General features: G+C 36.1%; 1 protein-coding gene across 1 annotated transcript in view; it reads right to left on the bottom strand.

The window, feature by feature from the left end:
• Window positions 1-14,735, bottom strand: part of hectd4 (HECT domain E3 ubiquitin protein ligase 4) — a 90,150-nt gene that overhangs the window by 61,696 nt on the left and 13,719 nt on the right. Inside the window, 8 exon segments of the mRNA XM_082153528.1 lie at window positions 973-1,113; window positions 2,797-2,910; window positions 3,292-3,450; window positions 5,402-5,594; window positions 7,632-7,802; window positions 9,321-9,459; window positions 10,641-10,749; window positions 12,322-12,449. Coding sequence (XP_082009654.1) covers window positions 973-1,113; window positions 2,797-2,910; window positions 3,292-3,450; window positions 5,402-5,594; window positions 7,632-7,802; window positions 9,321-9,459; window positions 10,641-10,749; window positions 12,322-12,449 — 1,154 coding nt within the window.

Raw genomic sequence — 14,735 nt, 5'->3', positions numbered from 1 at the left:
CGCTTCATTACACCGTCTAATGTAGATGAACTGCCGCGCTTGTGACAGGGTGCATGTTTAACTGAAAGAACGAGCAGAACGATTAGAGAGAGAGACCCGGTCGCGCGCGCGCGCGCACTCTCTCTCTTCGGAGCCAGGCGAAAGTGTAAACAAGACTTCACCGTCTCCAAACTAGACGCTGTCTTGCTCTCTCTCCCTCGCACATATTAATCAAAATAAATCGACACGGTGGTAAAAGGTCGGAAGACCAAAGTTTCATGTGTAAATACAGTAACACACCATTGCGATACATACATCCATATGAAGACGTTGTTCTGCAGGTTCGTCGTCTTCATTTTCATCTCCCTCCGGCTCTGACTCTGGCCCGAACATGTAAGGCTGGCTGGACAAGTCTTCCGTTGTTGACATTTTGTTAATAACGTGTGAATAAAACGTTTCTGTGCCGCTAGATAATCGTATCTCTGCTATCAAACTACAAAAATGGCCGAACGGGGTGGAGTTGAACCGAGTGTCACCTCTGCAACCTGGAGAGGGGGCGGGGTATGAAGTGTCTCAATTGCATTTAAAGAGACCACACCAAAACGAGTTGCTCTCAGACGCACATCAGAAAAGGGGCAGAAAAGGGGCCTGTGGAGCTATAATAATGAGGAATTCAGACCCAAGCATTGCAGTTCCGCTTTATATAGACTACAAATGTATGATTTATACGTAAAAAGGAACGATTTAAAAGCATGATATGTCTCCTTTAAGTACTCTTTTTAAAAGGTATGCTAAGTACACTTCTTTTACACAAGGGAAATTTGAGCAAAATCAGCTATTGTCACTATAATAGCTAAAGACTGTGCCTGGTTGGGTCGTGGTGTAATGAATGCAACCTTTTGAAATGTTTTGTTGTGCAATATGAAAATCATCCAAAAAAAATCAACTCGAGTATACTTTTTGTTGCATATGTTAGAGCTCCAGTTTCAATACCTTTAGGCTGACTGATGACGTGACTGACGCCAAGTCGTTGGCACACATGATGGAAGGCCTGGTTTCCAGGGTTACACCATTGGTCCATGTAGTCACTGGAGCACGTCCAGATTAAGTTGTTAAGTGCATCATAGCAGGCCCCTAGAACAGTCATTATACAATCAATTATATGTGACACAGTGTTTTTTGTTAATAGTTTGAATTAGCTTTTATTTTTATATTTTAGCTTTTATATATATTTTCACATTAAATGTAGTTAAAATTTTAGTAGTTGTGTTATGTGATTTTTATTAGGTTCTTTTAAATTTGTATTTAGATTCATTTTAGTACTTCAACTTTTAGTTTTCTGCTAAGGCAACATTTCTAATTTTTGTTTAAATTTAAGGTATTCATTTAATATTATTTTATTTCAGCTTTATTTCAATTAACAAAAAATAGTTTTAATAGTTTTAGTTAAAAATAACAACATTGATATGATGTGCTCCATCAGAATCAGTCACAAACTTAGACTTTTCTGTTGATTTTGATAAAAGAAATGTCAATGTTGCAGTGAAAATATATATATATTTAAATATTGTTTTGTTTGTTAGTGTTGTTTTTTTCTCTTAAATGTGGTGTTAAATTGCAGCAAAAAAACAACAACAACACCACATGAATGGACATCAGAAGGTGTGTTGAAAGATACAGTACAACCTATTGAAATGCATCTCTCTCATGTAATCGCCCAATCAGCGTTTCAACCGCAGAAAGACGTCAAAGTAACAGCTTGAGAACATGACGTTACATTTATCTCAGGAAAGTCATTTAATGCTCACAGCCTGTTAGTTAGTTACAAAAAAGAACTTTAGAGAAGAGCATATCACTAAAATTGTAAATATATTGTTAAATATCTTTTTATTTATTTAACCTGTTATTGGTGTCTTAATTATGTAATGTTTGTTTGAATAAATCTGTTAATTCTGTTTTAAATGAGCTGAAAATTGTATAGAATCCTTTTTAACAAAGTTTTTTAACATCTAATATTTAAAGGGGTACTTTATCGCTGGAAAAATGGGCTTTCAATAAAACTTGGCTGGCTATAAAGTAGAAAGATAAAAATAAATAGGTTCTACCTTACTAGAGAAAACAGAAAAAAAGGCTGTTGACTTCCCTTTGCCAAATAGGTAGGAAAACTTAACACCCATAATGCACTGGGCATGTTGCCATCCAAGGCCACTCCCACCATTCTGCTATGGATACGCTTGACCAGAGTCAAATCCGCCTTGCTTTAGCAGGAAACACTTCTTAGCAGACTTTTAGTCATAATGGTGTGGACTTGTATTGTTCTCAGGTGCCGGATTTTAAAGAGTAAACGTTTAGCGGGAGTGGGTTACTTTCAGTTTCCAGTGAAGGAACTAGCGTGTGGCTAAAGGCTGCAAAGAATCGTAAATACAGAGACAAATCTGTTCTGCATCATCCGGCAGACTTTTGCTCACAAATAAACGTACATTTCTCGGTACAGGTTACACGGAGAACGAGTAAACATTGTTCATTTACATATACTACATTGTAACAATACAAAGCGAAGTTGAACAATGGCTCCATTGATCCATTTTCCAAAAGGGAAAGACTGAACATTTTAAATGTGTGTATGTGCTAGGTTTAATTTTATTTAAGGAGTAAGAAAATAGTCAACAACAATGTATTAAAATTCCTTAAGTCCAATGCATATTCATTTCGCTCTTGGAGAATACAGTCCATTATGTCTGAGATCTGTTTTGATTTATACAGTACATCAAGTTTAGTGTGAAAGGGGCTTGATGTGTGGAAATGTCTGATTCTTACCCAGTCCTGCAACCTGAGCCCCACGACCCAGAGAACTTCCTGGAGCATCTACGAGGTCTGCACGATTGCTAAACTGACCATCAGTCAGGTTAAACACCAAACTAGATGCCAAGACTAGGAAAAAACACATGGGATTGACTGAAAATGTTAAGAAGACTTTGAGAATGTCAAATAAAAGTACTTTTTCGCTGCCACTCTCGGTTGCTTTTTTAACAAGAGGTTACTAAATGATTTTCATATTTGTTCCACAGAAGTAAGAAAGTCATATGGGTTTGGAACAACATGAGGGTGAAATAGATGATGAAAGACTTTTCATTTTAGGGTGAACTATCCCTTTAATTGTTATATGTTTGATTTTAGGTAACAGTGGCAGCAAAAATAGATAACGTTAAATGATAAATCACTATTCGGACACTATCCATGATAGAGATTATGTTAAAATGTTTGATTAGGGTATAAAGATCTTTCCCCTCAGAATAAGAGATGATGACTTACTCTTGAGTGAAGAAAGGCCACTGGCACCACCAAACAGCGAGCGGGTGGCAGAGCTCCCAGCTACACCTGGAGTGGGTGCCAGCATCACTAGGTACGTTCCACACACATACATCGGCGTTTTCCTCAGAGTTTTTATAGACAAGCCACAACTTGTGTTGACTACTGGGACAAGAAAAAACAAACAAAACAAGAGACCAAGATCAACACTGCGAGTTATACTATATTGAAGAAATACGACCAGAATTATCATTTGTTTATCCAATATATATTTTTCTAGCATAAGTTCCGCTTTCATCAGAATTATCAACACACACACACACACACACACACACACACACACACACACACAAGATTTGGCACAGGTGTTACACCGGATGCCCTTCCGACTCACACACACACTCTGACAGCCAATATGTCAATATGTCCAATCCATCTAATCTAACCCAAAGCACCCAGAGGACACCCATGCTGACACGAGAACATGCAAACTCCACACAGAAAGGACTCCTGGCTCATCTGGGGCTGGAACCGGGCAACCTTCTTGCCTTCTCGCCCCATTTGTTAATCCAATATTATCAATTAAACATATATTCTATTATACAGATATTTGTGAAATAAATTTAAATTACTTTTTCAAAACTTTCTGGGTCATTTATTTTTTCAAAACTTTTCCAAGCCTGGAAAAATTGCCATTTTTAAATTCCATGACTTTTCAAGGTTTTTCATGGCCGTACGAACCATGTCTTTAATACAGCACCAGGTATGCTTTCCAAACATCTTGAAGTTGGTATGGATTATGGTATATGATATTAAGTATGGATTTCTATTGAAAATTGTATGTCATACATTTAAATATATTTGTAATTAATTATGAAGTTGCAATTTAGTATATGTAATATATCAACTTTCAATGTAATATTGAATAACACACTAGAGTTAAAATTATAATCAAGTACTTTACTGTTTTGTTAGTCAACACATCAAAATGAGTGTACTTCTTTAAAGCACAACAAAATATTATTAAAACATAATGATTTAAAATGTACTTTAAAGTAAAACTTTTAATTTGGCATTATTACTAAGTGCGCTTTTAATCAGTGTACTTAAGCGTGTTAAAGGGTTAGTTCACCCAAAAAGTGAAAATTCTGTCACCCTCATGTCGCTCCAAACCCATAAGACTTTCGTTCATCTTCGGAACATAAATGAAGAAATTTTTTAATGAAATTTGAGAGGTTTCTGTCCCTCCATTGACAATCTACGCAACTACCACTTTGACAATTTAAAAAATGTTATAAACAGATAGTAAAACTTATCCTTATGAATAGAGCGGTTCAGTCCTAATCTTATGACGAGACTCGATCGCTTTATATGATGAACAACAGATTTAATTTAGGCTTATATTCACCAACTCACACATCAGTTGTGGTAAACCTAAGCTCAAGCATGATCGCTTGACATATGCGAGAATCAATGAGGTTCATTCTCGTGTTACGCAGCACGTTTGAGCTTCTGCAAGAGGTTTGTTCTCGCGTGTCAAGCATGTATGGTTGAGCTTCTGTTTATGTCCGCTGATCAATGTTTATATGTGAATAAAAGCCTAAATTCAATCTGTTCATCATATAAAGCGATCAAGTCTCTTCAGAAAATTTGGACTAAACCGCTCAATTCATATGAATTAGTTTTACGATCTCTTTATGAACGCTTTGAAGCGTCAAAGTTGTAGTTGTGTGGACTGTCAATGGAGGGACAGAAATCTCTCAGATTTAATCAAAAATATCTTCATTTGTGTTCCGAAGATGAACGAAAGTCTTACGGGTTTGGAACACCATTGAAAGTGAGTAAATGATGACAGAATTTTCACTTTTGGGTGAACTAACCCTTTAAGAAAGAGCCATAAGAGTGTACTCTCGTTTATTTAATTAATATTATATTATCTGCAAGTACAGTTGTTTAATACTATACTTTTAAGACTTGAAATACACTACAAGTGCACACTTAATACAATGAAGTGCACTTCTTTTTCATAAAGGCGCCCATTAATATAGGAACCAAGCCAAAAAAAATTGTCTTTTGGAACAGCCGAGGCACAAACAACATACAGCAGTATTACCCGACTGCTCCTCTTTGACGGGGTTGGTGATGGCAGAGCCGGTGAGGGCAGCCAGTGTGGAGGAGTGGGAAGCACGGAAGCGAGACATGCGGCTCAGGAGCAGCTCATTCAAACACTTAGATGACTCGCCTTCCTTTCGCGACAGAATTACCCGATCTTGTATAGGACTGGCCACACACAGACCAGACTCAGTCTGCAAAAAAAAAAAAAAAAAGAGATAATGGGAGCTTGTGAAGTGAGTGTTCAGGGAAGACTGAAAGAAAATTATTACATTTATAATAATTCCCTTGTGAAAAAGAAGTGTACTTAATTGTACTGAAGAGCACTAGTAGTATAATTAAAATAACTGTGCAGAAAATATAATATTAAAAACATTAAAGGCCACTGTACTTTACACTTTCATGACTATTTTTAAAACTATTTTTTACACATTTAAGTACACTTAAAAGTGCACTGTGAAATAGTCAAATTAAAAGTTTTACAGTACATTTTAAATCATTATGTTTTTACAATAGCACAAGTACTTGATTACAATTTTAACTAATGTATTTTTCTATGTTACATTTAAAAGTTAATATATTTTATATGTACTGAAATGCAACTTCTTTACAAATATGTAATTACAAATATATTTAAATACATGACATACAAGTCCTACTTAATTGGGTAAAAAAAAAAAACAATGTAAAGTTTGACTAATTGATTTAAATATAAATTCAAAACAATGCATTTTCATGTAATTGCAATTAACATGTAATTAAGTGTCCAAAAACATTAAAAGAATATACTTAAGTGTAACAAGGTAAAGTATATTTTTTCCATAAGTGCTTTTTAAAAGTCTGCTAAGATGTACTTCTTTTTCACAAGGGTTACCAGTCAATGCATGCAATAAAAAAAACTTTAACTACAAAACTCCACTGAGAACATAATGAAATTAACAAGTATGATATTACAAAAATCTTCACATAGAAAGAGGGTTTTTTCTGCATTGAAAATATTTTGGTGGGCACCAAAATTAATCTTTGTCTTGCCATTCATTTAATGTTACCTGCAGTTTTACAGTACTGATACCCACTGACAGCTGGCTGCTTTAAAACGCTCCCGTGTTTGTGTAAGCATGTAAGCTCTGCGAAGAGCGTCAAAGGTTTCTATTTACAATGCGTTTTTGCAGCACTGAACTTTGTACCCAATCAGAGACATAGCTGTTGAGCATGTGAATGCATGGCCAATCATATGTGTTTAAGTTAGTCAGAATCTGCTCAACACCGCTTAAAATGGCGCGAGTTCTGCACGAATCCTTTCATTATAACCAACAAAGTATAAGCACAATGTTAATAAGAGATTCATTGCACAGTGTAGACAGCTTCATTGATTATAAGGGGAGCGCAGCTTTGTGTATGTGTACCTCGCGTTGTAATTGAGAGCTTCATAATGGTCATAATGGCAGCGATCTTTGCTTGTTTTCTGTGTATAATATATATTTTTCATGCTGCACATTGCAAAGTGTCTGGATTGACACTCATATTTAAATGCATGATTGAATCCGATTGACAGTGATAACCATAGGAATGGACGGAACAAAACAATCTGATACTGTATGTCAAATGATCTCAGAGTATAAATGCAAAATAATAGACCTACCACTTTTTCTGTGTAATATGTTACTTTGCCATTCATTTTATTACTAACTTTTCAGTCACACTTTAGTTTAAGGTCCAATTCTCACTATTAACTAACTATTAACTCAGACTTTTGCCTCAATAAACTCCTAATCGCTGCTTGTTAATAGTTAGTAAGGTAGTTGTTAAGGTATGGGGTAGGATTAAGGGATGTAGAATATGGTCATGCAGAATAAGGCATTAACATGTGCTTTATAAGTACTAATAAACAGCCAATCTCCTAATAATATGCATGCTAATAAGCAACTAGTTAATAGTGAGAATTGCACCCTAAACTAAAGTGTTACCAACTTTTCAAATGAGTCACTTACAGAATTTTAAATATAAAATAGTTCTAAGCACTTTGTTTTATGATCCGTCCAGACAGTGATTATTTTTATTTCATTAATAAATAGGATATGTTAATATTATAAAATGTTTCTTTGCATTTACTTTGGATTTATTGTCAGTACTTGGCTCGCAGTTCATATGGGAAGGGTACTGTACTGTGTGTGAATGACCGTGTTTGCCCGCCACCACCGAAAAATCCTGACACATTCTTAAGTTAATACCGTTAGCTGGAAGACATCCATGAAGACAGAGTGGCCTTTTTGTGTTTTCTCATTGATGCTGACAGGTGACCAAACCCAGTAGAGGTAGGTACCATCAGAACACAGACGCAGGGTGGTCAGGCAGCTGCCCACTGGGAAATGATGATGGGGCATTGCTACTACTTGATAAACCTGCAATAGAGAAAGGAGAATTAGAAGCATCCACAAATAAAGCATTTGAAAGGGCGAAGTTAATATACAAGAACTTATCATAGATTTATTAAAAATATTACACATTTGATATGATTCAATAAGGGAACCAGAACATGTCATATATAAATATAATTATTTAAAAAAATAAAAATAAAAAATAATAAGATTTTCTTCTTCATTAAGATGCCAATGACATTTTTTGGGGATAATTGACAACTAAATGTTACAAACCGAGGTACACATAGGGCCAAATTTCCACCATTTGGAACTCCAAAACTGCCTGTCCAAGTCATAACAAGCCTCCAAACAAAAGGCAAAATAATTTTAATTCGTCAAAATGTTTTGTCGATATATACACCAATGAAATTGTAAGGCATAACCTATAATAACGAATTGACGTAGGCTATGTTGTGAAAGTCCAAAATTAACAAACTTAGTTGACATTCAGCATTTTCTTTTGCCAAAATGATGAAAAATCAAGAGGAGTCATATTCCAAAATTCATATTGCATCAGTAATATGACAATCATGTCCACAGCTGATACAACTCTTTCATTTTACAACATACTTAGAAATTAGACACCTACTAAGAATTCTGATTAGAAATATCAGAATACATACTCAAAGCACTGATACCTGTAATACTTGTAACCAGCGGCCGGTTGCATGAACATAGCCATAATGTTAGTGTCTTAAGTTCTAGTATGACCTACTAGCAATTAGTCAGGGGCAGTCAGTCTTAGTTTTCGGTATCAAAGTAGGCTTATCTACGTTTTTATGTAACTGCTTTAAAAAAGCTATGAACCGTCTTAAAGAAAATAAATTGATGTCTAACTTGTAAGACTAGTCTTAGAGGTTTATGCAACCGGGCCCAGGGCCTAAAAATAACATTTGCCAAGTGCCAAATGCGATAAAAAAAAAAATCGGTGTTGGCGAGTATATGAAACGGTATCAGTCGCCAGTTGGCCAGTAACAATTTGTTTAATTCTAACAATGCAATGTTGTGACTTTTAACATGAACGTGAACAAACGTGAACAACGCTCTGTACAGTTGACGGGTCAGTGCTTCTGCTACTGTCTGCATTTTTAATGTTAACTAGACAACAAAGGACAAAGAAAAAACATCACTGCTCTTGAGCTTAAAAAAAAAAAGATATGAAGACTATGCAGTGTTATTTATTTGATTAGACTTGCTTTTAATTTGATTGTTTGTTCATATTTTATTATGACTGTTTACTTGTCTTTAAAAATGTAGGCTATTAAATTTATATTAGTTAAGCTAGTAGTTATAGCTGTGGTATCAAATTGAAATAGAGGAATGTGAATTTTCACTGGTACCTAACATTTTGGCACCATAACTACCTGATTTTTGTGTCACGGCTAGTAAAAATATATATTTTTGGCAGGTAAATTTCAGCCATTGGCAGGTCTTTGAAAAAAATTTGTTTGAACAAAAGTTTTAGGCCCTGCTTGTAACACTTCATAGCAGAGTTCATACCTGCAGTGTGAAGGGGTCGATGACCTGGCACAGCTGATGAGGTTTTGTGTCAAAAGAGGCAGGACGGTGGAGCAAAAAGCCACTACTGTGCGCCACCCACCCTGCTTCCATTTCCTCATTCCGACAATAAACAAAACCCCTGTGAGGAAGACCAAAAAAAAGTTTTAGCTATTAAAGTCTTGAATGTAACTCTACATCCTTGCTCCAATTAGTAAACACGGAGCCATGAATATGCAAATTAGCCCCACCTCCACTCAATCACACCAGCTCAGGGGTCTCATTTATAAAACTGTGCGTAGGATCCTTACTAAAAGTGTACGTGCACCCGAAAGTCAAAAATGACTTATAAAACAATGCGTACGCAAGAACCTGCGCATAATTCCCTTTATAAATCCCAGTCAGCGGAAGATTGTGCCTACATTGCATCCACAACAAATATTTCTATTTATTAGAATTTTTTTTTTTTTTTACTTCTCGGTAATGATTTCATGTAATTTAAGTGCTTAACTCCATTAATGAGAATGACATATTTCATCTAAATGTGTATATCAGATGTAAAACATAGTTTAAATCATTCTTTTATTTATTTAAACTGTTATTGTGAACATGCACTGTATTTCAGCCTTAAGTATAAATCAGCCTCAAGTCTAGCGTGACCGTGGCTTTAGACACAATTAAGTTTTGCATTTCTAGTCATTTCTATTATCTTCTAATTACTTAACTTATACTACTTATATCAAATTAAACAAGAGAATATGTTGTTTCAGGTGATACACAATTTGCCATTCATCATGAATTAGTCTGATCACAAATCAAATTATAATTCAGATACATTAGAATAGTTTTTGTCCTCTAAATCCTAATAAACTATATCTTTACATAGAAACTAACAACCTCCACTGTGACTTCAGAAGGACGGTGTTCATGTACGATAGTGATTTTAACCCTGCAAATAAAAGAAGTGGTTAAACTGGCGTTACAATTACAAACATCCCCAGTTTTCGCTATTATGTTAAAAATTCTTAATGCAAAATGGGATTTCTTATTTTTTACATTTTGGTTGAAGTGTCCAAGATGTTTCTTCATGAGACTGCAAGTAGTTGACATTTATGAGAGGAATGAAACAAAGTCCAATGACACAGCAACATTTCACAGGGTTCAAAAGTCCAACAAATATAGTTGCTCACAGAGCAGAAATGAGAAAGACAGCAGGACAAAGCAAGAGCTGTAGAAAGAGCACAATGGTAGCCTGGAGGTTACTGGTACAAACAGAAAAGCAGGGTAGGAGGTTAAGTGGTAGTTATGTAGTTTTAGAGTTACCTCAGCGTCCCATGCTGCCCTGAACCCAGCTTGCTTAAGCCCTTTCCAAAAGAGTTTGTTGTGTAGAGATAGAAACCATCTGTGGCAAGGCTGCGTCCCAGGTCTGTGTCTGAGAGAAAAAGATGTTTTAGCGCCTGATGAAATATATTTTTTTATTTTTCACAAATTCAATTTTATAGTGTCCTAAATTCTGTGTTTTCCGTTTAAATATTTACGGATTCCATTTTAATAGCTTGATCGAATTTTAATAATTAAAAAGGATGTCTAATCAGTTGAATACATAAACCTTTAACAATTTCATAATTTTCAAATGCCCTATGAAAAAAGGTGGTAATCAACATAACTTTTAAAATGTTATCAATATGTAATTTAAACAATTCCTTCAATTTTTGGTCAAACAAAGTGCAGCACAAATTGAGATTTACTTATGTAGAAAAGAAATGTTGAAAAAAAAACATTGTGTGATATTCATAAAAAAAAAAAGTATGTATTATGTAAACTGTATTTTTATTACTATTATTGATTAGAGAAGCACATTCTACTATATATTTTTGCCATTTTTTTTTAAGTTAAACAACGGGTTGTAGTGAAGACTATAGAGTATCTGTGTTTATCTGACGATAGTTCTCAAATGGAATGGTAAAATGCTCTCAGAGCAGCTCTGGAGATGAAGATCATGTGTTCATGTCCTCATATAGTGAGACAGCAGACACTGCCGAAGACACCATGAGAGTCACACGGGCATGATTTTGTGTAGTAGGCCAAACTGGGACAAGCGGACTTCAGATTTCAATAGCAGTCTTTAATATTCACAGACACTAATGTCGCTATTTGATTAAGGGTGCTTTCACACTGGCAATTTAGTTTGAAATGTGGCACAGTTCGCATGAAAATTAAAAAAAAATTCACAAAGCAACACGGACAACATAGCGAGTGTAATCAGGGCAGCAAATGGATGGCAATCAGCAGTCTCCTCTTTTTACAAAGAATCCATTTGCAAGCAGCAGAAATCCACCTTCATGCGACACACATACAGTAAACCCAAGTGTTGTGTACTCTGCTGCGCATAATAGCACCAAATTAATAAAAAAAAAACAATATATTGACCGCACACTGTTTTTTATCATGTGGCGCGCCCGTTTGTGATGATGTAAGATGCGCAAATGCACCTGGGTTCGAGAGAATCAAGTTAAGTGTGAAACCAGACCAACGCTTCGGGGAGCACGGGGAACAATCGCGGAAACGTGGCAGTGTAAAAGCACCCGAAGTATACAACTCTACTTTTGATTTATTCATTAAAAAAATTGCCAAATTCCGAGACGTTCCGCGTTATACAGTAAATTCAATTTTTATCAATGGATTTCTGTGATTCCATCTGCATTTTCAACACCATGGAAATCATAGGGCACTAGTGTATGAAGAGGCAAAAGACAGCAACGCTGAGTTGCAAAAGAGCAGGGATTAGTGTGTTATACTGATATATGTTGTAGCATTTTGAAACTGAAAAAAAAAAAAAATCTCTTAAATGCTGTGTTTTGTGTCAGTTGTTTTGAGTGTTGAGGTTGACAGACCTATAAAAAAATATTTGATTAATTTCCAAGCAGAATTGTATGCTTTCAACTTTGTTACAACAATCTTTCTTTATGCATGTAGAAACATTTGCCAGCCATCATAGACACACCTTTACTCTCTGGACCAGTGACGCTGCTCTCTGGAGTGGGCAGCATGTCCTCGAAGCCCCACGACACACTGTGTTTCCCCCCTAGCAAACAGGAGGGTGAGCCTGGACCTCCCTCAAGAAGCAGCAGTCTGCAATTGAGTGAATTAAATTGAACATCTTAAAGTTTCAAACTCTTTTAATCCTATACGGGTTACATTTGTGAAGAGTATAAGAGAGTTGTTATAATATTCTGAATTGGTGCATTAATTGGTGAATAATAATTCCCACCGCAGTTGAATATGAAATTTGATAGTGGGGATGCACAATGTATCGCCACCAGAATGGTATTAGCCGATATATGTTCATTTTAATGTTATCATTAACGGCCTAATAAGAAAATTTGGCCGATATATTAAAGCCAATAAATAATGGATTATTTCCTTCAGCTGAGACACTTCAGATGCACACTGTTTGCCATGAGGGTATTGAATCGCTTGAAATATGATTGGAATCACTTCAAAAAAGGATAATACAGTTAAAGGGATAGTTCACTTTGAAATTAATTTTTGGTATGTTTTAGCTTACCTCAAAGGCATCCAAGATGTAGGTGTCTTTTTTTCCGGAGTAGTTTCAATTTTGATATTTTTAGGTCAAACCGTTCTTGTCTGTCAGTCATATAATGCAGGTCTATGGTCACTGTCTCAAAACAGCATGCACAAAGTCCAAATTAAACAATTCCCCATCGTCCAAATTAAACAATTCCCCGTCGTAAGTACACATTGATGGCTTAAGACACGAAACGAGCGGTTTGTGTGAGAAAACGAACAGTATTTATATAGTTTTTGTCCTCTTGTAAACACACACACCCAAATGATCAGAGGACGCGGGTGCTTCGGTCTGCGCAAGCGCCGGAAAGCGCCGGAAAAGGTCAGAGGGCGCGGGCGCTTCGATCTGCGCAAGCGCCGGAAATAATCTCTCGCGCGTGTACGTCACTCATGGTTTACACAGAACATAGATTGTAGGTAAGACGGCTAATCGAAATGGTTCTAATTTGCGCTTATCCAGGATGTTTAAACCGACGTAAAAGGAAACAATTTCGTATGCTCGCGCAAACTCATCCGGGAGTGGTGAGTTTTCACGAATTCCCAATTTATAATCCTTCCCTCTTGAAGTTATGGTTGATCGCTCTTCGGCTGGATATCAACACACCCATAAACGTACTAAAGTTGAGGAGGGTCTGCAGCGATCATTTTTCCCCTGATGATTTTATAAACCAAGGAGAGGATCGCATAGTACTGACATCATCAGCTGTGCCTATGGTGTTTTCTCATCCAACGGAGGTATGTGAACAACGTCTTTGTATGTGTCCTTTGTATTTGTAAAGCTGGCATTACATGAAATGAGCAATAAAATGTATTTCTGCACCATATATTTGGTAAGAATGGTTTTACATGAGAGAGTTATAAGATATGTTATAAGAAGAGAAGATATGTGTAGCCTATACTAAGCAGCTGCTAGTCAAACCAATGTGAAACTATGTGTACTACTCATAAGGGTGCAGTCAATGATACTACTACTACTACTAGCCTAATAATAATAATAATAGTAATAGACAGTGTGGATTCACGAGAGATAATTTCCGGCGCTTGCGCAGATCGAAGCGCCCGCGCCCTCTGACGCTTTCCGGCGCTTGCGCAGACCGAAGCACCCGCGTCCTCTGATCATTTGGGTGTGTGTGTTTACAAGAGGACAAAAACTATATAAATACTGTTCGTTTTCTCACACAAACCGCTCGTTTCGTGTCTTAAGCCATCAATGTGTACTTACGATGGGGAATTGTTTAATTTGGACGATGGGGAATTGTTTAATTTGGACTTTGTGCATGCTGTTTTGAGACAGTGACCATAGACCTGCATTATATGACTGACAGACAAGAACGGTTTGACCTAAAAATATCAAAATTGAAACTACTCCGAAAAAAAAGACACCTACATCTTGGATGCCTTTGAGGTAAGCTAAAACATACCAAAAATTAATTTCAAAGTGAACTATCCCTTTAACATGCAACATGTGCAGCGCAAGTCTGTCATAAAGGCTACATAAAATTATAATGAGAACATTATAAACAGGATCTCAATGTATATACAAATTTTAATTTAGATTTATCGGCCAATATTTCGGTCATCGGCTTTCAAATATAAAGAATAATCGGTATCAGCCAAAATGTTCATATTGGTACACTATTTGGTCCCTATTTGATAGTTAACAGAAGTAGTTTAACGCTGTATCAGGGCTTGAATTTCGCCGTGGGATTACGGGTATTGCGCATGATTTTAATCTCACGCAGGAAATTCCCGCAAACATTTATTCACTTTAGCATGTAGGTTGTATGAGTAAATTAATCCACACAGATTATAAAATCAAATCAGTCATTA

Source organism: Leuciscus leuciscus, assembly GCF_965113295.1.
Source record: "Leuciscus leuciscus genome assembly, chromosome: 2".
NCBI classification, from domain to species: domain Eukaryota; kingdom Metazoa; phylum Chordata; class Actinopteri; order Cypriniformes; family Leuciscidae; genus Leuciscus; species Leuciscus leuciscus.
Note: the sequence above shows the minus strand (reverse complement) of the source record. Positions and strands in the feature narration are given on the sequence as shown.